The sequence below is a fragment of the Amblyomma americanum genome, chromosome 8, assembly GCF_052857255.1.
Source record: "Amblyomma americanum isolate KBUSLIRL-KWMA chromosome 8, ASM5285725v1, whole genome shotgun sequence".
In the NCBI taxonomy this organism is placed as follows: domain Eukaryota; kingdom Metazoa; phylum Arthropoda; class Arachnida; order Ixodida; family Ixodidae; genus Amblyomma; species Amblyomma americanum.
In genome coordinates this window covers 74,934,391-74,959,483 of record NC_135504.1, presented here as the reverse complement: position 1 = coordinate 74,959,483, position 25,093 = coordinate 74,934,391, and the positions used below count along the sequence as shown (strand labels likewise).

Genomic DNA, 25,093 nt, shown 5'->3' with positions numbered 1-25,093 from the left:
TGGTGGGCACGGTGCGCATTTGCCCCGGTGGGACCGGGCAAGCAACGGCGAGATCGGCGAGTGGGGGCTCAAGTTCTAGCGCCCTCATATGGGAGAGGCTTTTTGTCATGCTGTGGGCATAGTCAGGCTGATGATGATGAGTGCCTATAAGCAGACAACTGAGACCTGCTTGCCGAAGACAAGGTTTAACTGCAATATGCCATAATTTTCGTCGAGTGCATCAGCAAGTCTTTGTCTCACAGAAGGCTGCACGATTCGTAGCTGCTCAAAACTATTCTTGGTAGCCCTCCTTCCGTTCCAGCACTCTCCCTCCTTCGCGGCATTAGCCCGCCGAGAGCACCGTGGAGGTGGCCAAGTAAATGGGGTTGCCAGGTGGCTATGTTTTGTAGCGATAGCTACACTACGCTAGCACTTCGAGCCTTCAGCGTGGCATCCCTTGAGCTGCGTGGACGCCTTCGAGCTCCGTGGCTGTGCCGTGGCTGGTCACGTGGTTGGTCACACGGTGCGGAGCAGCTGCCAATGGCGCGGCACGCCGGCGAAACCGAGTGTGTGTGTGGGGGGGGGGGGGGTCGAGTGGAGAGGGGGAAAGAGTGAATCCACGTCCAGGGACGAAGATGATGAAGGAACGCCCAGCGAAACGCAGCGGCGAAAGACTGCAATTCGACTGAGCGAGTTCCACTCGGCCAGATGTAGCTATCGCGTCACTCCAGGTTTAACCAGAGCTAAACCACAGCCATTTTATGGAAAGACACAGCTTCTCACGAGAAAAAAAAAAGGCATACCCTTATGCCGGTTTCGAAATTAAGCTTATGTGGCGAATTCAACAACGCGCAGAAGTAAGGACGCCTGCCGATGCTGGAAACTCGCACATCTCAACAAAGTACGTGATAGAAATTTTCACACAGGGAGCACCTCCAGTGGTATGCGCGTCGCAGTGTAGTTCTCCGAGTACGCGGTACGAAGCCGGGCCGAAAAGTCGCGAGCAAACAAGTCTGAAGAGGGACATCACTGTTTTTGAGCCAAGAGTACTCACTGCTTTGAAAGCTGCCCTCGGCCCACTCTGTCAATTTCTCCCAACAATTAGTCAGTCGAGATCCCAGCAGCCACAGACTTGACGGCGCAGCTGTCCCGAGACGTGGAGGGACCAACAGCGCATTGCTGCCTTCTTAATGAATTAGCGCATGCCAAGTTCAGTGCGTCGTTTACGCACTGATTTAGAGCACCTAGCTTTCACCACGCTATCTAATGTAATTAGAATGATCGTCGATACGTTGTAGTGAACCACAACGAAATAACCGATACAATGCGAGAAGTTCAGGATGCAAAAGCTACAGTGCGAACAAAAGACAAGCGAGCAGCGAAAACAGGGCGTTCTAAGGAACTCAGTTTCGCTTGCGTAATATGGTTCGCTACGACTATAACGTATTTTGGCCAGGCCAACGATGAAAACTCAGAATTTTCTTTATTAATAAACGACTGGAGTTTGTGCTCAATCTAACATACGTCAGGTTATAACGTAGTCATCTGAGCGTCCGTGTAAGAAGCCTCGCTACGAGGGCATACCTTGATGGAGTTGAGGTAGAGCAGTACGTCGTCGAACTGCTTGAGCAGGAAGAAGCAGGACGCCATGCACTGCCGCCCCGGGATGGTGTCTGCGCGGAAAGAGAGGCGGGGCGATGCTCCGACTTTTCGAACGGTGATCCGACGCGGTAAACTAATGAAAAAAGTGGAAAAAATATTACAGAATCTTCATGATTAACTGAATAATGACGCCAAGCATCACTGCTACCGCCACTGAGCTTCCACTGATCAAGCTACTGCAGTAGCCTATCAGTAATTTGGGCATTTGTGTTAGAGGAGAAGTGCACTCTGCATTACGGTCGATGGTAGGACCTCCGTTTCTAAATGTGTTGCCCAATTTGGCTTTAGCCTCAGGCTAAGCAGGCCAGTGTAGTGTTCGTGCGCCAAGTCTGGCCCCTTTGTGTTACAGGTATCTAGTTATCTTACTTTTTGCAGTGAAAGCTGTTACACAGATCCCTAGCCGGTGGATCACGTGGCGTAGACCATCAACCATAGAGTATTTTCATTATTGCTGAGACGAAAAAGTGGCGCCGACTTCTTAAAGAGCAAACATTCAAGCACTCATCTCATTCGTCGTCAAACACTCGACTACACTGAACTGTATCCGACTATAGGTAATATTGAGAAACTCTGTACCATCGCATCCATTCGCGGGACCATCGCGTGACCATCCACGGTGTCAACACCTGGTCACGTGACCGGTCACATGTAAACGCGCCATGGGTGCACGGCACGTGACCGTACCCCGCGTCGATCGTTCCGGTAGCTCAGGTTGCCACAAAGTTTGTCGGACTTTTTTTATTCACACTGCAATCTAATGGATTTTATCAGGGAATTCGACAAAAAATACAAACGGGTTGAAAATGAAAGCGACTACAATCGAGTTATTTCTTGGGCTAGTTGGTATAGTGCAAAACTGTGAACTTAAAGCGACTACAAGTCGCAACTACACGCAATGAAAAGAAAAAGCCACAACGACCACGATAAAACATTATTTGACGAAGTACAGAAAGGTAGACATTGAAACCGAATTAGCATATTGCCACACTGCTAGCCATTTACTGGCGCCGCCATGCGGTGCGACAGCACCCGCTGCTCTTCGTTGTCGTCCCTGGCTCATGCGTTCGTTGGCTGAGTGTATCTGCCTGGCTACACCTGGTGTGCCCTTCTGACCTTTCTGCCGGCTTTCAGTGACATTTTGGTGCAGATGCTGGGTAATTTTCTAATGCAAGAAGAGCTTCCGAGAGCCTCCGACGACGCCCAGCTACACCCCGTGGACACGACACCTGTCCACAAGGCAAGCCGCCGCTTGCGAGGGTTGGATCCTGAGTTTCAACCCCTGACTGCACGACCCCGCGCAATGACGTCCACTGCGGCAAGCCAGACCACCCAAATGCCGTCATTTCCCCACCGCTGCTTCTCCATGCTCCTTGCACTCCCGCGTCGTTTCATGGCGAAAAGTTCGAAGACGGGGAAGACCGGTTGGCCAGCTACGACCGACTCGCTGCGTTTAACCTGTGGGATGAGGACCGCAAGCCACGCAATGCGTATTTTGCCCTGGAAGACTCCGTCAAGACATGGTTTGAAAACCACGAGTCCGCTATCCCCACCTGGCGTGACTTCCGGCGACAGTTGCTCGACACCTCCGGCAGCAACGAACGGAAGGAGCGAGCTGAAGTTGCCCTGCAGTCCCGAGCGCAGCGGCCAAATGAGAGCGTCGCCATGTTCGTAGAAGACATGACGTGGCTATTCAACCGCGTAGATCCTACTATGTCTGAAGCGAAGAAGGTACGTCATCTTATGCGAGGAGTCAAAGAGCGGCTTTTCATAGGACTTGTGCGCGACCCTCTATAGCACAGTGGTTGACTTTGCTCGGGAGGCGGCAAACATAGAGCGCACCTTGCAGCAGAGGTTTGCGCATTACGGTCGTCCAGCGAATGTAACTGCTATGGCCGCCAGCAAGCCGCCACCCGGCATCGAGAGTGAGGCCCTCCGCGTGCTTATCAGGAGCATTGTGCGGGAAGAGCTACAGAAGCTTCGCCCTGTCGAGCAATACCCGGGTGTCGGAGCCATCTCGGATGGCATTCGTGACGAAATCCGTCGAGCGGTACAACCAATGGCCTGTCCCGAGCCGCTGCCTGAGCCGTATGTCATGACGTACAGTGAAGCGTTACGCAGCCCTGCACCAGCACCGCCGGCGTTTTACTGCCCTGCTCCTCCTCCACTGCAGCAACTGTTTTCGAATTCGCCTGCCCTCTCCAACGCACGACCACCCCTCAGCAAAGCGCACGCGTGGCGCACATCGAACAACCGGCCCTTATGCTCTGCGGTGAAGCCGGCCACATACTGCGCCACTGCCCGTACCGCCGGATGTGCCTGCGGGGGTTTTCACCAGACGAACCCCGGCCACTCTATGGTGAAAGACCCCGTGACATCGAGCAGTACCTGACAGCCAGCGTCCCCTCTGCGCTTTCGCCACAGCGCCCGTCCAGGTCGCCGTCGCCCCGTCGGTTCTCTTCCCCAGGTCGCCAGCTGTTCATCCGGCAGTCCTCTAGTCCACGCCGGGAAAACCGAAGACGGCGACATCAGGGGGTAGGGCCGCCATTTCTCCGCAATTCGAACAAGATCCGCCGCTCGCCGACTTGACCCTTCAACCCGATCTTCCACACCCTGCTCCGACCACCTTCCGAAGCCCAGAGCAGCCTATGCTCGACGCCCTATTTCGACGAACTGCTCGACCCTCCACTTCTGAACCTACCACGACCCGGGTTCTAGAAAATGAGGTTGTTTCCGCCGAAATACCGGTCCTCGCTGACAACCACCATGTGACTGCCCTCGTCGATACCGGCACAGATTTCTCCGTTATGAGTCCTGGTCTCGCTATCCTCTTGAGAAAAGTGCTTACACCCTGGCACGGAACACAAATTCGGACTGCTGGCGGTCACGTGGTGATGCCGCTCGGCGTCTTCACCGCTAGGATTGAGATTCGCGGTATCATCTTCACTGGTTTGCGTCGCTGTGCTGGCTGAGTGCTCCAAGGACCTGATCCTCGGTCTAGATTATCTTCGCGAAAATGTTGCTGTCATCGACCTCCGCGAACTCATGGTGACATTCTCCGCCCCATACACCATAGCCGACGAGAGTGCGCCAGGCAGACCCGTTTTTCGCGTCTCCAACGACCACATCACTCTGCCACCGCGTGCCAGCTTGTTTGTTACTGTCGACTGCAACAACCCCCGCGCGTCCAACGGCATCGCAGAAGCAAACTTCCCATTACTGCTGAGCCAACAAGTCTGCATCGCACGGGGCGTCGTTGCCCCGCATAACCAGCGACCTCAGCTTCTAGTTACGAGCTTCTAGTTACGAACTGCCACTTGGCGAAAAATATAGTCATCGCCTATTTTGATGAAATTAGCGAGACCGCCCCCACTGCGCGTTGTCAACGTCAAGGGACACCCCTCCAGGAGGACCTAGTCGAACAGTTAAGGCTGACGTGAACCCTGCTTTAAACCCTGATAAGCATTGCCGCTTGCAAACCATCCTTGACTATTTTCATGACTGCTTTGCGACCACCTCTAAGGTCAGGTCAGGTCGCATTACATGCCCTGCCCAAGCCCTTTTCTTCCTCTTCATTTCGACTGGGATGTCATCAACCCGCGTTTGTTCCCTCACCCGCTCTGCCCTCTTCCTCTCCTTTAACGTTGCACATATCATTTTCCTCTCCATGGCTCGCTGCGTTGTCCTTAACATGAGCTGAACCTTTTCGTTAGCCTCGACGTTTTTGCCCCGTAGGTGAGTACCGGTAAGATACAACTGTTGTACACTTTTCGATAGAGGGATTTTGTCAAACTGCATTCATGATTTGAGAGAACCTGCCATATGCCCATTCTTATCCTTCTAGCTATTTCCCTCACATGATATTCATCAGCGGTCACTGCCTCCCCTGTGCTTCCATGTTTGACTTCTGTCCTGTCCTTAGCGCTGTTCCTACACCATGCAATACCAACTAGCCCGTCAACTCGCTCTCGTTAACCTCCCCTAAGTAGACGTATTCCCTCAGCACTTCCAGCACCTCGCTACCAATTGCGCACCGCTGTTCCCTTACGAGATTAGCGAGTTTTAGTTTCACGTACGTAGAGGCTTCACGTACGTAAAGCTCTTACAGGTGATCAGTGCGCATGCGCAGAACGCAAAGGGTCTGCGTGAGACTTACGGACGTACGTGAGATTCGGATTCTTACGTTACGGTCTTTGCGTTGCTTGCGTACGTAGCGTTGACAAACATGGCAGCGCCCTGCCCGCCCGCTTCACAGCGATAACAACTTCGTCGCTAATCCCTCGACGCGATATCGTGTTCTAAACTGCTGCATTCGCCATCGATTTGCCCATTGTTACCTTCGCATAAAGTTTCAAGCGACAAATATCTTTTGTTTTTCAGATATAAGGACGATTTCCCAGCTGTTAAGCCTGACGAAGCAGCGCTCCGACGCAGTTCGACTGGCTTGGCTTTGAGTCGTCTTGTCTTAGAGTGGCTACAGCAGTGTCTTAATCTGTCAGTAGAAGAACGCACGGCGTCTGTCGCGTACGTGCAACTAAAACGGTTTGAAACTACATGCGCGTATGCTACGTAGACTTCTCACGTTTGCGTAAGTGAACTCTGTACGTACGTGAAACTAAAACTCTCTATTGTTGAACGCTGCTTTGGTACGATATACTCAAATTGTGAACAACTGCAGCGAGACAACGGCTCTTGCGAAGTAGCATCATCTGTCTTTCAGTCCCTATGTGGCCGGATCTCATTGCGTACCGCATTCGCTGGCTGATCCTCCGACCAGTTGGAAGAACTGCTGCGCGATCTTCAAGTGCTCCCGCTGCATAGAGAAAAAAAAAAGCACATGCATTACTGCGACACCCGCTTACAACGTACGGCAGTACAAGCGCAAATTTCTTTCATACATCCAACAGCATAGGCAGCCTGAGAACAACGAACTTTTGTCCAAAGCTCGCGCACTATTCGTCAGCTCAATAGTGTGCGAAAACAGATGGGCGCAGCGGCATAACTGCATGGAGAACATGGAAAGGAATGCACTCGTGGGCTCGCACTCAGAGTGCTTCCTACTGCACGCTCATAATGCTGCCAAAATTTGGCGCGAATGCAGATTTCTTCAAAAAGAGGACAGCTATAGCAATCATTTGTAATGACTAACGCTGTTCGCACACAACGCGCGCTGTTCAGCGAGATGTTTCGCGACATGGCTCACCGTTCCGAACGCATTGCTGCAGCAGTGGTTGCCGCATGCGCGGCGGCGTGAACCCCTTGCCACCTCTGCATTTTACGGATATCACTGCGTTTTAATGCCGAAGCTCCGTCCTATGATTTCTTCAATTTCGCCCACACAAGTAAAAGGGGGAAAATTGGCGGTGGTTTAGCTCTGGTTAAACCTGGAGTGACGCGATAGCTACAACTGGCCGGGTGGGTCACGTGACCAGCCATGGCGCTGCGGCGCCGGCAGATGCTCCGCAACACGGGACAGCGTGGCGGCGCCGCCACGCTGAAGGCTGGAAATGCTACCGTAATGTAGCTATCGCTACAAAAGATGTGAGGAACAATAAAGCGCTGCCTTTAAGGAGACCCGATAGTGTTTACGGGTGCCGTCAGCGGCGTCTCTTGCCTACGCAGACACGGGCACTGTTTCCATATCATGCGAAAGATCAGACAAAATAAATGTACAGCCACTCCTTAACCGAGCCGTAGGCCTACGAACGTGCCTGCGTGGTTGCCAGTTCTTGACGCATGTGTACGTCTCCCGCACTTTTGATGTGCTGGTGAATTGTACGAAGACATGAGAATGTGTGCCTGCATCGCGGAATATTATGTGTAGAACTGCGTGCTCTTCTAACAGTTCTAGGCCTCTGTCAAGATATCGTGGGCGGCTGTGGTGTTGGTTGGCGCCGAAGTTACAATTACTCGGGCCAACCTGCCCACCACTGCACTCTCCGTAAGTTCGGAGGGGGAGGAGCCACAAACTTCTCCACCCCGCGTGCGAAAGATTCTGATTCGACTGCTGACCGGCGATAGGGGCCACGCCTGATTAGTCGTTGACCGGAGTCATGAGGCGTAGGCAAGTTCCGTAGCGAATTAATTTAATTAGGCAAACAACAACCAAGTATTACAATATGCCCGACAAGGTAGCGCCGTACACTGACGTGACGCAAATAACACAAGCACCAATTGAACACGTTAACACAACAATTAACACAAAGAAAGAAACATCAGGGCGATTGCTATACAAAAATGTTACGAGACGGAAATACAGTACAAAGGATTACAACAAGAAACACAGAAAGAAAAAATACAAAGATAACAGAGTTGAAGTGAGTGGTGAGAAACGATGGCTTAGCTGCGGAGTGGCAAGGTCTGGTCGCAGGGAGCGTCGGGCTGCGGTTGCTCGTCGCGGGGCTGATGGGGGCTTGCGGATACGGGCGAACTTGGGCCTCGCGTCTTCGGGACTACCGTCGCCGCGCTCTACGCGTCAGATCTCCGCCTAGGCTCCTTGCCGACCACTTCCCTGGCTGACCTCACTCACGACCGCACGCACCGAAATCTCCAGACCAACTGCCAGCGCGCGGCGTTCCCGTCGCCCCCTTCGCATAGCAAAGAATGAAAAAAAAAACACAGGGAAAAAAAAACTCTTCAGGAACCACGCACAGAAGAATGCAGCTCCCAAAAAGAAAAAAAAAGAACACATGAAGGAATGTCGAAAGAATTCGGCACAATGCCTTAATCCCACGAGGAGTCATTGGGGGCCGCGAACAGTGCCGGGCATTCAATCCGCCTCTGCTGTTCCCAACACGTGCAATCGCTTGCCACCTGTATGGCAACAATGCTAGGAGGGGTGGGGGGGAGTAGTTTTGAGTGACCCCTCCAGCGCTATGGTGAGAATGCCGTTCCCCCGCGGGGGAGGGGGAAAAAGTCGTCGACGCCGCTCCGCGACATGTTTCTGGGAAAGGTCAAAGCTGGACAGGGCAGGCATGAACTTTGTGACGGCCTCGTCGTTCTCCCACGAACATTCTAGTGGTTTCTGTCTCTGCACGCGCTTGTCGACATGGGTGCTACTGTGTCAGTGATTGATGAGAGACTGTGCTGTCACTTACGGAAAGTGATGACATCATTTTCTGGTTTGTCGTTTCGCACTGCTACCGAAAAGAGGATCGCACCTTTGGCCGCATGCACAGCGCGTGTTGTCATTGCTGACACTTTGCACAGTGTCGAATTCTTCGGCCTGCTGTCTTGTTGTCACGACGTGATCTTCGGGTGGGACTTCCTGTCAAAAAATAACGCCGGGATCGATTGCGCCCGCGCTGTGGTAGAATTTTCTGCATTCTGTGACGAACTGGCCGACGACCTCTATTTCGTGTGTCCGCAGAAGCTCACCGTCACTGAAGGCGTCGATGTCGTTCCGGAGGCTTCAGCGCTTGTATCGCTCTCGTGTCCTGCCACGCCAGGCGTCACCGTTTTATTTACGCCGTCTTCCTTCGTCCACCGCAAAAACCTGCCGCTGCCATTGGCTCTTCTCGATGTGCACGGAGGCCTCACGAAGATGCTTATCTACAATCCATCTCCTTGCCCGCTTACCCTGCTACGCGGTGAATCTCCTGGTTCAATTCAACCTGCCCACATTCTCTCTGACCTGGATGCCCGCGTGACCTCCTGCCGTTCCTCCATCAGCGCTCTTCATTCCGATTCGGCACCTGATCCATTTCCCGACGCCGCTTTCCAAGCCGCCATTGACGACGCTCTTCCTTCCGCCCACCGGACGCAGCTCTCAACCCTTCTGCACACGTTTCGCTTCGCTTTCGACGTCGCCCACACTCCTCTAGGCTGGACTTCCACCGTCGCTCATCAATTAGAGACCGGGTCTCACCCGCCGTTTCGACAGCGGCCATATCGTTCGTGTGCCAGCTGCCGAGCACCGCGTGATTAACGAAAAATTTGAGGACATGCTACACCATAATGTCATCCGTCCATCTCACAGCCCTTGGTCTTCACCGGTGGTACTTGTAAAGAAGAAAGATGGTTCATTTCGATTTTGTGTCGACTACCACCACCTCATCAAAATTACCCACAAGGACAATTACCCTCTTCCCCGCATGGACGACGCTCTTGATTGCCTCCAAGGCGCTGAGTACTTTTCTTCCCTTACCTACGTTCTGGCTGCTAGCAAGTACCGATGGCTGCACCTGACAGAGAAAAGAGAGCATTTGTTACAGCCGACGGCCTCTACGAGTTCAGTGTGATGCCGTTCGGTCTGTGCAACGCGCCCGCCACATTCGAAAGGATGATGGATAACATCTTGCGGAAGTTCAAGTGGCAGACCTGCCTCTGCTACTTAGACGACATTGTTGTCTTTCCCGCCAATTTCACCACGCACCTCGCACGCTTACGGCAGGTTTTGACTTGCCTGACTGACGCCGCTCTGCAGCTGAATCTCAAGAAGTGCCACTTCTGAGCTCGGAAGTTGACCATCTTGGGGCACATCGTCTCCAAGCAAGGCGTTCTCCCTGGCCCGGCGAAGCTCCCCGATGTGGAGCAATTTCCTGAACCTATGTCGCTCAAGCAACTTCGAAGCTTCATAGGTTTGTGTTTCTATTTCCGGCGCTTCGTACGCAATTTTGCGCCGATCATTGCGCCGCTGACGAAATTACTTGGCGGAAACAATGACATGTCTGGCTGGTCGGTTGAGTGCAACGAAGCGTTCACTACCCTGCGCTATCTTTTGACTTCGCCGCCAATACTCCGACACTAAGACCCAACAACACCTACCAAGGTCCATACAGATGCGAGTGGCGTTGGCCTCGGAGCTGTCTTGGCTCAGCGAAAAGATGGGTTTGAAGAATACGTAGTTGCGTATGCTAGTCGCGTGTTCACCAAAGCTGAATCCAACTATTCCGTCACGGAGAATGAATGTTTAGCTATTGTATGGGCACTAACGAAATTCCGGCCCTATCTGAACGGCCGCCTGTTTGATGTCGTCACGGACCACCATGCGCTCTGCTGGTTTATTAGAGAGACGGGCTAGTTGGTGACTATTAGCAGAATGCATCATGAAACCGCGCAAAAAAGACAAGGGACGAGGAAGAATCCGCGCTCTGTCCCGTTGGTTTCTTCCTCGTCTCTTGTTTTTTTTTGCGCTGTTTCATGATGCGCTCTGCTGGTTATCGTTTATTAAAGATTCATCCGGTCACCTCGTTCGATGGGCTCTTCGCCTTGAAGACTTCCGCGCCATCTACCGTCCCGGCCGTAAGCACATGGACGCCGATGCTTTGTCTCGGTCTCCCATTCCCAGTTACGCTGCCTGCTCTTGGGCGATAGATCCCGTGCTTTCGTCTCTTACCATCGCTGATCTGCCTGCGGAGCAGCGGAAAGACCCGTGGCTTGCTTCCCTAATAGACGCCGTGTCATCGTCACAAAACGTTGCGCCTTCAATAACATTACGGCGTCAAGCTCAGCACTTTGCCCTCCGGGACGGCCTTCGATACCGCCGCAACTACATGCCTGATGGTCGGCGGTGGCTTCTCGCGATTACCCGCCATTTACGTTTTTAAATTTGCGCCTTTACCACGCCGACCCTCAGTGTGCATACACTGGTGTGCTGAAAACATTCAAAAGACTTTCTCAGCGTTATTATTGGCGCGGCATGTACGCCTATGTTCGGAAATACGTCCGATCTTGCATCGCCTGTCAGCGGTGGAAGACATCCGCTCCTCGTGTGACCGGCCCGTTGCAACCACTCCCTGGCCCGGCACGTCCTTTCGATCGCGTTGGCGTTGATCTTTACGGCCCGCTTCCATGTACGGTCTCTGGGAACCGTTGCATTATCGTCGGCGTCGACCACCTCATCCGGTATGCCGAGACAGCCGCCCTTCCTGCTGCTACTGCCCGCGAAGTTGCGATGTTCCTGCTGCATCATTTTGTTCTTCGCCACGGCGCGCCGCGCGAGTTCCTAAGTGACAGAGGCCGCGTCTTCCTTTCCCACGTCATTGAAGCTCTGCTTACCGAATGTCGCATCGTACATCGTACCACCACTGCCTACCATTCTCAAACTAACGAGCTGACCGGCGCTTCAATCGTACTCTCGGAGACATGCTCACGATGTACGTTGCAGCAGATCAGACCAACTGGGACGCTTTCCTTCCTTTCGGGACGTACGCGTACAACACCGCCACGCAGTCAACCACGGGTTTTACCCCTTCCTTCCTGCTGTATGGGTGTGAGCCGTCATCCACGATGGATACCATCATGCCATATACTCCTGACGCCTCCGAGTGGACGCCCCTCTCCGAAGTCGCAAAGCATGCGGAGGAATGCAGCCAGTTGTTGCGCTCTTTTACCTCTGCATCCCAAGGCCGCCAAAAGCATCGCCACGATAACGATAATAGGCAACATGTTTTTCCCGTAGGATCCGTAGTTTGGCTCTGGGTTCCAGGCACACCATCAGGATTGTCGTCAAAATTCTGTACAGAATACCACGGCCCTTATCGTGTCATCCAGCAAACGTCGCCTGTGAATTACATCGTGGAGGCGCTGAACCCTTCTTCGGACTTGCGTCATCACGGCCGAGAAACCATCCACGTCAGCCGCCTGGATACCTACTACGACCTTCTCCTCGTGTCCTCGCCGTAGGTTGCCAGGGTGGCTCCTCTTCGTTCCCGGGGCAGTTGTAGGGAACCATGACGGCCGCGCCTGATGTCGCATAGGCAGATCACTGACCAAGCGCCGATCAAGACGAGGCGCCGATGAAAGACAAAGCGTCGCCGCACTGCACGAGATCGCTTGGTTTGGACTGGTCGTCTTTTGCGCAGCCCGCCCTTCTGCTCGCCGTTTTGTGTCGCCCGTCGTGAACTCTTTCCCGCGATCTATTTTTGCACAAACCACCTTTCGGTTTGTACATAATGCATTTGGTAGCTCAGCGGATTTGATTTGCACGCAATAAAGAAAAAGACACGGTACCTTCGGGTACCGTGTCTTACTCGCAGCCCAAAGATCAGAGGTTCGATTACCCTAAATTTTTTTCAGCGCAATTCGTTTACTTTACACAGTTGCATGCCATAATGACGTTTCAATCATGTTGCGACCTTCTCGTCACCAATTTTCTGATGTTTTAATCACTCGTCATTCCACAGTCCGCGAGTAACGTCACGACCCTTTCGACCAATCCAGCTTTTCTGCAGACATCGGTGACGACGCTAATTACACCGGCTTCTCCGTCCAACAATACCCTTAACGCTATCGCGTTAAAATGAGTTGCACTAATGAGAATGAACCGCAATCCTGACTTATCGCATTACACGTAATGACGGCGGCGTGGTCGGTCCTGTCGGGTTCATTTAATTCTGTACAGGGCCGCTAGAAAAGCATTCCCGGGCGTTTATAGGCTTATGGTGATGGGAATTTCAGCGACAGCTGGGTAGGTGGGAAACGCCGTTGCCAGTCGGGATAACTCTGGGCGGGCGTCACCGTTCGAAGACAGCCAAGCCTCCCGAGAACCCGACAACCGATGTTCCTCAGTGGATGCCGCACACAGAGATTGCTTCCTTTTGCGGCCGACCGACAATGCCTGCATTATGTATTCGCTTGTACCAAACTGTAGTGCATTAATACTTGTGACCGCAACGCTTCCTTATTAATGCGTTAGCGTTAGGAGGGTCCGTGCGAGCTGAAATGGTGGCCGCCGTCACGCGTGACGCAGTGCGAACCTTGTGACGTCATCACAACCTACCCACTGAATTGTGACTAAACTGTTAATCGTGGCAGGAGGGATGTTTGGTTGCGAGAGGTTGCTGGGGAAGCGCAGCCTAGGTGGCGCTTCGCTTAACCGCAGCACTGTGCAAGGAGTCGAATGAGCACTCCCAGAATGTATGAATGTGAAGTAGTGAAACATCATTCCTCATGTATCGGCATTAACCCATTAATGCTATGACGTCATACCCATACGGCATAGCTGCAAAAGAATCAGCAGCAACAGAAATTGCTAACGCATTGAAGCGATCCACCGAGGATCGCCTAAATGTTTTATTGTTCTACTTAGGCGCGGTATGCGGCACACTGCGCGATAACAAAAACTATGCGTGCCGGAGGAATTAGGTTGTTGGCTAAGCGTGCGTCACGAACGGTGGCACATCCATTTACAGCATTCAGCGTGACGGGCGCAGGTGGGTGTAATGTGTGTGTTTTCTGCACATAAAATGAAATATAGAGCTTTAGTGACCGCTCGTGGTGTCACAAGTGACGTCAATGTGTACGGAGCAATCGGCGTGGCCTGTTGTTCCTTTCCTCTCTCTCCCCCTTCCTTCTTGCACTCCATCGTGTTATGCCGTCCCTGATATAGACGCCGCCGCATAAGCGGGAAACGTGGTGTTAACAGCTGTCGCCGTATAAATGTGTAAATAGCGCCCTGCTGACGCCTCGCGTACAGTGCTCTCGCTCCGAAAGCAAGGCCAGATGCGGATGCAAGAAAATATCACGATGCGACCTCCGCAGCATGCACTGCATGTTAAGATTCGTGCATGAAGAAACGTGACTGCAACATACTCAAAAATTTTGGACAAGCGCATTTTTCAACGGGAAGTTGTCAGTGAACGCGATTTTTGCACATACCGTAAGATTCCACTATTACAATCGATAAATCCACAGATCTCCCGTCGGGAGGCTTGTAGCTTTTGCTATTAACGTTTCTCTACCGTCAAAAAAGTTCCCCATTGATGCTCTCTGGCAGCCTTAACTATACTCGATACGTGCTAAGGACAAACTTAATAAAAAGATCTGCAGTGCATCTTACAGTACCTTACAATATTTAACAGTTGCCTGTCCATTAAAGAACCATGTCCAACAATCCTGGGCGAAAGGAAGGCTTCTGGCTCTCCTGCAGCCACAGCGATGGCCATGCCTCCCGGTCCACCTCATGAGGACGCTCATTTGAAGGACCAGCCGGACCTATCGAGGCCCACTGTTGGGTTACTGGTCGGGCATCGTCCTTGGCTCAAACGTGCTAAAACATCCTCCCTCCGTCTTCCTTCGTGTTCTGTCCTGTTTTGGCGGCTTATACCAAGAGTGAAGCTCATTACTGAGAGCGCCTTCAAAGGTTTTGCGAATCTCCCTCTCCCTTTTTTAAATGCGAAAGCATTACTAGTGCCATGACGAGGAAAGCCGGCAGCGTGTGCGTGTTTCTCGTTACTCGTTACCCGTTACTGGTTAGAGTGTGTACTCGGAAGATGGTACAGAAAATCTCAGCGATGGGAAGAAAAAATAGGGTGACGGCATGAAGCGGCCGTATACACCGCACACAGCAAGCCGAGCTCCACCCTTTCAGAAAATGATATAGATGCCGTTCGCCTATCTACACTGCGCACTGCTCATCCTCAATGTGGTTCCAATTTTCACAGCGTTCTGGGTGATGTTCAGGTTTCTTCGTTATATTTGCCTGATGATGTGTCCCATGTTACAGGTGGTTGACGCTTAGTCAGGTCTATTATTGCCTTTTCGTCAACCTCCTTGTTGCCAAAATAAACTCAACTTCAATGTCCCGATTTGTCGTTGCATATATGTTGCTTACATGCGCTAGTCAAGATGAAGGCTAGCTTGCGACAGGCATTCGAACAGACAATGCATGCACCTTCAATTGTGTGCTTTCTCAGACCCTCTACATATTTAAAAAAAAAGCGTAATCAACTGACGGGGAAAGCACAGAAAGAAACGATGACAGAGGCGCTTGTGTCATCGTTTCTTCCTGTGTTTTCCCCTTCAGTTGTTTGCGCTTTTTTCGAACATGAACTTCAACCAACTCGCCCAACAACTTCTTCCCTGGCGCGGTTGAGATGTCCACCGAGATTTGAGACAGTTATTTCTCGATTTCCTGTCCCCAGAAACAAATTTTCGGATCAAAATTGCGATGCAACCGTTCCTCGTACAGCGTGGGTGTTGTCATACGCGCGCGCGCGTGTATGGGTGGTGTGTGTGAGTGGGTGTGTGTGTGTCAATGCAACCAGGGACCGTAATGCTTTCGTATTCCCACAGCAAACAGTCCTAAGTTCCACTGCCGAGTTTCTTTTAAAGCGAAAGCTTTACTGGACGCGAACATGCGATTTCGCCGTGGCGGTGCTCCGAGGAGGCACAAGACATCAAAACGAGCCCCTCGCCGCGGATATTTCTCCTTCGCTATCTAGTCAGGCTTTCCGCCGCTGCGCAGCGCCGCGCCTTTCCTCAAAATCCAACTTTCAATTTTCAGTTTTAAAGCGAAAGCTTTACTGGACGCGAACATGCGATTTCGCCGTGGCGGTGCTCCGAGGAGGCACAAGACGTCAAAACGCGCGCCTCGCCGCGGATATTTCTCCCTCGCTGTCTAGTCAGGCATTCCGCCGCTGCGCAGCGCCGCGCCTTTCCTCAAAGTCCAACTTTCAATTTTCAGTTTTAAAGCGAAAGCTTTACTGGACGCGAACATGCGATTTCGCCGTGGCGGTGCTCCGAGGAGGCACTTGACGTCCCGACGCGCGCCTCGCCGCGGATATTTCTCCCTCGCTGTCTAGTCAGGCGTTACGCCGCTGCGCAGCGCCGCGCCTTTCCTCAAAATCCAACTTTCAATTTTCAGTTTTAAAGCGAAAGCTTTACTGGACGCGAACATGCGATTTCGCCGTGGCGGTGCTCCGAGGAGGCACTTGACGTCCCAACGCGCGCCTCGCCGCGGATATTTCTCCCTCGCTGTCTAGTCAGGCGTTCCGCCGCTGCGCAGCGCCGCGCCTTTCCTCAAAATCCAACTTTCAATTTTCAGTTTTCAAGCGAAAGCTTTACTGGCGGCGAACATGCGATTTCGCCGTGGCGGTGCTCCGAGGAGGCACTTGACGTCCCAACGCGCGCCTCGCCGCGGATATTTCTCCCTCGCTGTCTAGTCAGGCGTTCCGCCGCTGCGCAGCGCCGCGCCTTTCCTCAAAATCCAACTTTCAATTTTCAGTTTTAAAGCTTTACTGGACGCGAACATGCGATTTCGCCGTGGCGGTGCTCCGAGGAGGCACTTCACGTCCCAACGCGCGCCTCGCCGCGGATATTTCTCCCTCGCTGTCTAGTCAGGCGTTCCGCCGCTGCGCAGCGCCGCGCCTTTCCTCAAAATCGAACTTTCAATTTTCAGTTTTCAAGCGAAAGCTTTACTGGCGGCGAACATGCGATTTCGCCGTGGCGGTGCTCCGAGGAGGCACAAGACGTCAAAACGCGCGCCTCGCCGCGGATATTTCTCCCTCGCTGTCTAGTCAGGCGTTCCGCCGCTGCGCAGCGCCGCGCCTTTCCTCAAAATCCAACTTTCAATTTTCAGTTTTAAAGCTTTACTGGACGCGAACATGCGATTTCGCCGTGGCGGTGCTCCGAGGAGGCACTTGACGTCCCAACGCGCGCCTCGCCGCGGATATTTCTCCCTCGCTGTCTAGTCAGGCGTTCCGCCGCTGCGCAGCGCCGCGCCTTTCCTCAAAATCGAACTTTCAATTTTCAGTTTTCAAGCGAAAGCTTTACTGGCGGCGAACATGCGATTTCGCCGTGGCGGTGCTCCGAGGAGGCACAAGACGTCAAAACGCGCGCCTCGCCGCGGATATTTCTCCCTCGCTGTCTAGTCAGGCGTTCCGCCGCTGCGCAGCGCCGCGCCTTTCCTCAAAGTCCAACTTTCAATTTTCAGTTTTAAAGCTTTACTGGACGCGAACATGCGATTTCGCCGTGGCGGTGCTCCGAGGAGGCACTTGACGTCCCAACGCGCGCCTCGCCGCGGATATTTCTCCCTCGCTGTCTAGTCAGGCGTTCCGCCGCTGCGCAGCGCCGCGCCTTTCCTCAAAATCCAACTTTCAATTTTCAGTTTTCAAGCGAAAGCTTTACTGGCGGCGAACATGCGATTTCGCCGTGGCGGTGCTCCGAGGAGGCACAAGACGTCAAAACGCGCGCCTCGCCGCCGATATATATATATATATATATATATATATATATATATATATATATATATATATATATATATATATATATATATATATATATATATATATATGAAGGGAGCCAACAGTCACCGAAACCAAGGTACATAGGGGAACGTTAATTTTTTTTTTAATGTGTTATGCTTACCAGTGGCATAATAATACTTAGATTAATAAATCGCTTAAAGAAAATTACTTATAAAGCAGCAGAAAAAACAACCATGCCGCCGGTGGGATCCGAACCCACGACCTCCGAATATCGCGTCCGGTGCTCTTACCAACTGAGCTACGGCGACGGCTGTCCAATCTGCTGCTCTCGTGGGTATTTATGTTTACTGGGTGTAAGCGAGCCTTGAGAGTGTTCACCAGCGCCACCCTCGACCATAGCGGCGGACGTAGCACGTCCTGTAATACCGCGAGCGTAACGTAGAACGTCATCTAACGGCGAGGGCGGAAACTGTGCGAGAGCCCTCTTATGCTACCTATGGCATCAAGTCAGCCAGAACCGAGACCCTCGTTAAGCTATTAGCAGACAAGTTAAAGGAAATGAGGGGCCCGTTTTGACAAATTTATGAAGGGAGCCAACAGTCACCGAAACCAAGGTACATAGGGGAACGTTAATTTTTTTTTTTTAACGTGTTATGCTTACCAGTGGGATAATAATACTTAGATTAATAAATCGCTTAAAGAAAATTACTTATAAAGCAGCAGAAAAAACAACCATGCCGCCGGTGGGATCCGAACCCACGACCTCCGAATATCGCGTCCGGTGCTCTTACCAACTGAGCTACGGCGACGGCTGTCCAATCTGCTGCTCTCGTGGGTATTTATGTTTACTGGGTGTAAGCGAGCCTTGAGAGTGTTCACCAGCGCCACCCTCGACATAGCGGCGGACGTAGCACGTCCTGTAATACCGCGAGCGTAACGTAGAACGTCATCTAACGGCGAGGGCGGAAACTGTGCGAGAGCCCTCTTATGCTACCTATGGCATCAAGTCAGCCAGAACCGAGACCCTCGTTAAGCTATTAGCAGACAAGTTAAAGGAAATGAGGGGCCCGTTTTGACAAATTTATGAAGGGAGCCAACAGTCACCGAAACCAAGGTACATAGGGGAACGTTAATTTTTTTTTTAATGTGTTATGCTTACCAGTGGGATAATAATACTTAGATTAATAAATCGCTTAAAGAAAATTACTTATAAAGCAGCAGAAAAAACAACCATGCCGCCGGTGGGATCCGAACCCACGACCTCCGAATATCGCGTCCGGTGCTCTTACCAACTGAGCTAGGGCGCAGCAGATTGGACAGCCGTCGCCGTAGCTCAGTTGGTAAGAGCACCGGACGCGATATTCGGAGGTCGTGGGTTCGGATCCCACCGGCGGCATGGTTGTTTTTTCTGCTGCTTTATAAGTAATTTTCTTTAAGCGATTTATTAATCTAAGTATTATTATCCCACTGGTAAGCATAACACATTAAAAAAAAAATTAACGTTCCCCTATGTACCTTGGTTTCGGTGACTGTTGGCTCCCTTCATAAATTTGTCAAAACGGGCCCCTCATTTCCTTTAACTTGTCTGCTAATAGCTTAACGAGGGTCTCGGTTCTGGCTGACTTGATGCCATAGGTAGCATAAGAGGGCTCTCGCACAGTTTCCGCCCTCGCCGTTAGATGACGTTCTACGTTACGCTCGCGGTATTACAGGACGTGCTACGTCCGCCGCTATGGTCGAGGGTGGCGCTGGTGAACACTCTCAAGGCTCGCTTACACCCAGTAAACATAAATACCCACGAGAGCAGCAGATTGGACAGCCGTCGCCGTAGCTCAGTTGGTAAGAGCACCGGACGCGATATTCGGAGGTCGTGGGTTCGGATCCCACCGGCGGCATGGTTGTTTTTTCTGCTGCTTTATAAGTAATTTTCTTTAAGCGATTTATTAATCTAAGTATTATTATCCCACTGGTAAGCATAACACGTTAAAAAAAAAAAATTAACGTTCCCCTATGTACCTTGGTTTCGGTGACTGTTGGCTCCCTTCATAAATTTGTCAAAACGGGCCCCTCATTTCCTTTAACTTGTCTGCTAATAGCTTAACGAGGGTCTCGGTTCTGGCTGACTTGATGCCATAGGTAGCATAAGAGGGCTCTCGCACAGTTTCCGCCCTCGCCGTTAGATGACGTTCTACGTTACGCTCGCGGTATTACAGGACGTGCTACGTCCGCCGCTATGGTCGAGGGTGGCGCTGGTGAACACTCTCAAGGCTCGCTTACACCCAGTAAACATAAATACCCACGAGAGCAGCAGATTGGACAGCCGTCGCCGTAGCTCAGTTGGTAAGAGCACCGGACGCGATATTCGGAGGTCGTGGGTTCGGATCCCACCGGCGGCATGGTTGTTTTTTCTGCTGCTTTATAAGTAATTTTCTTTAAGCGATTTATTAATCTAAGTATTATTATGCCACTGGTAAGCATAACACATTAAAAAAAAAATTAACGTTCCCCTATGTACCTTGGTTTCGGCGACTGTTGGCTCCCTTCATAAATTTGTCAAAACGGGCCCCTCATTTCCTTTAACTTGTCTGCTAATATATATATATATATATATATAAATATATATATATATATATATATATATATATATATATATATATATATATATATATATATATATATATATATATATATATATATATATATATATATCTCGCTCCCTAGTCAAGTGTTCCCCCGCTGCGCAGCGCCGCGCCTTTCCTAAAATCCAACTTTCAATTTCCAGTTTTCTCTTGCATTGACACACACCCATTCACACACACACACCACCCATACACACGCGCGCGCATATGACAACACCCACGCTGTACGACGAACGGCTGCATCGCAATTTTGATACGAAAAATTGTTTCTAAGGTAATGAAATCGAGAAGTAACTTTCTCACATCTCGGTGGACATCTCAACCGCGCCAGGGAACAGCTTGATGGGCGAGTTGAATGAAGTTAATGTTTAAAAAAAGCTCAAACAACTGACGGGGAAAACAGGAAGAAACGATGACACAAGCACCTGCGTCGCTTCTTCCTGTGTTTTCCCTTCAGTTGATTACGCAGCCGCCGTCGTCGGGTTCGAACCCGGGAACTCCCAATCAGGGCGCTAGGCTACTGATCCGGAGTTGCCGGGTTCGAACCCCACCGCGGCGGCTGCGTTTTTATGGAGGCTAAACGCTGAGGCGCCCGTGTGCTGTGCGATGTCAGTGCACGTTAAAGATCCCCAGGTGGTCGAAATTATTCCGGAGCCCTCCACTACGGCACCTATTTCTTCCTTTCTTCTTTCACTCCCTCCTTTATCCCTTCCCTTACGGCGCGGTTCAGGTGTCCTACGATATATGAGACAGATACTGCGCCATTTCCTTTCCCCCAAACCAATTATTATTATTATTAATATTATTATTATGTCCCTCCCTCCTTTATCCCTTCCTTTATGGCGCGGTTCGGGAGCCCACTGAGATATGTGATACGGTTGCTCTGCCGTTTCCCATCCTGAAAAACCAAACAAAACAAGTGAGCCGACGGCGTTCATAGAGTTCATTGGCATGGACAACTTTGCAAGGGCCGTTCATTTTCACGAACGGAAAGGCGCACAACCGGCTCCGTGGGTCAGTGAAGACCTTAATCTCGCTCATGTACGTGGCATTAATGTTCAACTGCAAAAGCCTGCTTTGGTTGCGTTCCACACACCGGATAGGCAGCGCGCCCTCCGTGCCACCCTGGGAGGTGGCATGCAGTTAATGCTTGATTGTGAGATTGATCACCAAATGAACGCTGCGGCCTAGCTATTGCTGCACTGCCGCATGTCAGCCACAACACTGTCAGTGCTAATGCATTCAGGCCACATCTCTCTCTCACCACCGCCACATGTATCAAAGTACGAATGAGGCGTCCACATATCCAGGGAGCCAGTTATGCGCCCTTCCTTTGCTCAAAGCCAGCGCCGTCTAGAACATTGTCAACGCCAACGCCAATGAACACACTGAACGCCGAAATCTTTCGATTTTTATATCCCGGATTAGCCGAGCTAATCCACATTACTTTTATTTCCTTCGTTACTAGTTGCCTGATGTTTTCTTCCGGTTTTTCGTGCTGCGTATTGTTTTATTTCTTTTCATTTATCTTCTTTCTGTTTTCCTTTCCTGGTCGTCTCCTATTGTCTGGTCGGAAAGGGAACCACCTTTATTTGCTGGACCGCGCTTGCGTGAGTGGCGACGAGGTCGGAGTTTCCGGTTGCAACATACAACGACGACGCAGCCGTTTACAGCCCAACAAAGTTCCCTCCACACTTGACGCAGTACCATCCCATTTCTTGTGTATGGTTTGTGCCCGACATTTCGTCGCGAGCACCACAATAGTGTGCACACCAAACCAACACCACCTATAGAACTGTGACATTCCGTGTGTGCTACGTGGATCCACGTTCGACGGCGCGGCGTAGACGGAGACCCGTGACAGCGGCATCATCAATTACCCAGCCATGCTCTTTGAGTGACGACCAGAAAAACCGGACCCGCCGCCGCCCCGGGGAAACAGGCTTTATCCTCCCCAATTTCCGGTTACATTCCAGGACAAGGGAGCTGTCAGCGGGCCAGAGCGCGCCGTACCACAGCCGACGCTATGCGATACCGCGAAGACGACATTCTTTCCCTCCCCCCCCCTTTGTCGTGGGCTATCGCCGGGAAGGCACCCACAGCTTCCCAGAAGGGCCGCGACGGACACCTGTCATGGCGGACAGGCAGTACTCGCCAAGAATGTGGAAAGACAGGCGCTAGTGAATTAGCTCCGAAGAGAGCCTGTGTATACTCTCACTTGAGAGAGAGTGGTGGCGTTTTTGTTGTTTATTTAGTTTGTATTGTTAACAGACTCTGGGTTCGAGGCTAAGCCCAACCCAAAGGGGTGGTCCCCATCTCGCATGTTATTTTGGATTGGAGAATTGATGCTTTGGGCGGGCCACTGGAAATGACCGCCCTTAGTCCTTTGTTAATCAAGTGCTTAAAAGCACATGTAAACGGATGCAGTCCAGTCTGAGCTGAGGACGACATCGTTCGCCAAGAGGGCCTTCAGCGCCGAAGCCCGACGGCGTGCAGCTTCTGCCAGCAACCGCTCGAGCCCAACTCCGGAGCCACTCCATCGCCCCCATGAAGTCGTCGGCACGTAAGCTCGGACGCCCCAGCCTCTGAATCTTAATCATGTATAATTATTGAATATATCTGTTTGTTTAAACTGAGCCATACGGTGTCTCTTTGCCTCTCCGTCCCGTGTGGACCTGCGCATTATGGGGGTCATCACACTGGTGTCAGAAGTGGGGTCTCAAAAGCAAATGTCCTCTGAATGCTGTGACATTCATGACTTCAAAATTGTAATCAAAAGGGAATCACGGGACTGATTGTGGGACTTTTACCCCCATTTGAGAGGCTTGAGGCACCGGAGGGCTTGAAAAAAAAAATGTCTTTATCTGAGGGAGCTCCCACTCCACAGCCGTCGCTCGGAGCAAGCATGCTGGCATTAGGAAGCGTCATTCCGACGTTTACGGGAGATAAGACAGGGGTTCCAATCTGCGATTTCTTTTCCATGCTAGAAGAGATTGGGAAAATGGGGGGATGGTCCGATGCTCAAATGCTGGGAATGGCGAGGTGTAAGATGGCAGGAGCTGCTCATGATTTTGCATGGCGAGACGAAAAAGTAAAATCCACAAAATCATTTGCGGAATTTAAGAAGCTCGCGTTTGAGCATTTTGACACTGAACCACGTCACGTGCGAGTACAGAGGTTCCGTGACGCCGGACAGATGGTAGGGGAGGACGTGCGAACATTTGCGTCGCGGCTTCAGCGCTTAGCGCGCGATACGTTAAGCAGGGAGGAGGAAGGAGACCAGCATAAGAAGAAATACGCGGAGGATATACTTAAAGAGGAAATGACCGCTTTGTTCGTGGCTGGTCTGCAAGACCCCGTGCGCCGGTTCGTGCTCTCGCGCAAGCCGAGCAATTTCGACCAAGCCGTGGAGGCCGCATTGGATGAGGAACAAAATGAGGCGTTAACGACAGCCGCAGCGAGAGTACGCGTCATAGAGAGAGCGGTGCTCAACCCTGAGGTTGCTCTCTTGACAGAGCGGTTAGATCGCTTAGAACAGCTGCTATCTCAGCAGGTAGAATGCCAGGTTGAAGCGCGCGCTCAACAGCGCCCATTCGCTGGAAACCGGAGACCGCCACAAAGCTACAGGCGCGGTATGCGAGATTTTAAAGAAATCGTATGCTTCGCTTGCCAGGGTCGCGGACACATCGCCAGGTTCTGCCAAAACGTGCGCCGTGGGGAGCCACAAAGAGAAGCAGGCGAGACACGCCCTAAGCAAGCCTACAGCGGGGCTCCAGATACCGAGTCAAAAAACTAGTTAGTCCTCCCCAGCCTGAGGAGCGTGGGGAGGGAGCAGTAGATGATGAGGTGGTGGTAGTTTGTGTGGCCGACGAGGCATGCCCTGTTGTGCGTTGCAAGTTAAATGGTTGTTGTATGGAATTGTTGATAGATACGGGGTCAAAGGTGACATTGCTTAAGGAGAGCAGTTTTAACATGCTTCGAAGGAAGGGGGACCGCGAGGTGTTGGAAGCGTCTGGTGGTATGACAACCAAATTTGTAGGCATAACGGGGGATCCTCTTGGCATAAGTGGACTCTACCGGTTACACTTCTCTCTCGGCGGAATTGCATTGGAGCACCCCTGCTACGTATGCCCGGACACGGTGTCTCTGCCAAACGGAGTGTCAGGTATATTAGGGCAGGATTTTTTGAGAAAAGGGAAGGTAGTAGTCTCATTCTCTGAGGAAGAGGTTAATGCGGGCGGCTCAAAAGTTCCGTTTTTGAACAGGAGAGGGGCTGAGATTCGCATTACCGATATTGACACCCGTCAAACAGTGGGATCATTGGAGAAGGTATATTCGCGGGTTGCCGTCCGGCTGGTCGAGGAGGCGGTCGTCCTTCCTTGGTCGGAGCACATTTTGTACGCGTTTGTGCCTTCAGATGTAGAGAGCGGCGCCGTGGGAGTGCTTGAGCCGGTCGACTCTCTCAGCAATGGCCTGAAGGCAGCCGCGTGCCTCGTGACAGTTAATGACGCCCACAGAGTACCCCTACGGGTGGTTAACTGTAGCCAGCAGCCACTGAGCCTTCCCAAGAACAAAACATTGGCTTTCTTCACCTCTGCGATAGAGCAACGTGAGCCCACCGATACGGTACTCGCAACTGTAGAGCATGCTAGTTCTTCGGCTGCTCCAAAGGTGTCGTTCGATCTTTCTCACGTAAAATCCAGGGAGAGGGAGGCTCTGGCTGGTTTGCTGAACGACTACTCGGAGGTATTCGCCGCGTCCAACCTGGATTTGGGCTGCTGTGGCGTTATAAAGCACAGGATAGAGACCGGCACTTCATCGCCCGTTTACCAGCGTGCGTACAGGATTCCTTACTCCCAACGTGAGGAGATGGAGCGGCAGGTGCAG

General features: G+C 51.7%; 1 protein-coding gene across 1 annotated transcript in view; it reads right to left on the bottom strand.

The window, feature by feature from the left end:
• Positions 1–25,093, bottom strand: part of Ttc26 (tetratricopeptide repeat domain 26) — a 227,643-nt gene that overhangs the window by 49,007 nt on the left and 153,543 nt on the right. The window contains exons 10-11 of the mRNA XM_077633401.1: positions 6,388–6,451; positions 1,564–1,652 (exon numbers count right to left, since the gene is read on the bottom strand). Coding sequence (XP_077489527.1) covers positions 1,564–1,652; positions 6,388–6,451 — 153 coding nt within the window. The remainder of the gene's footprint in view (positions 1–1,563; positions 1,653–6,387; positions 6,452–25,093) is intronic.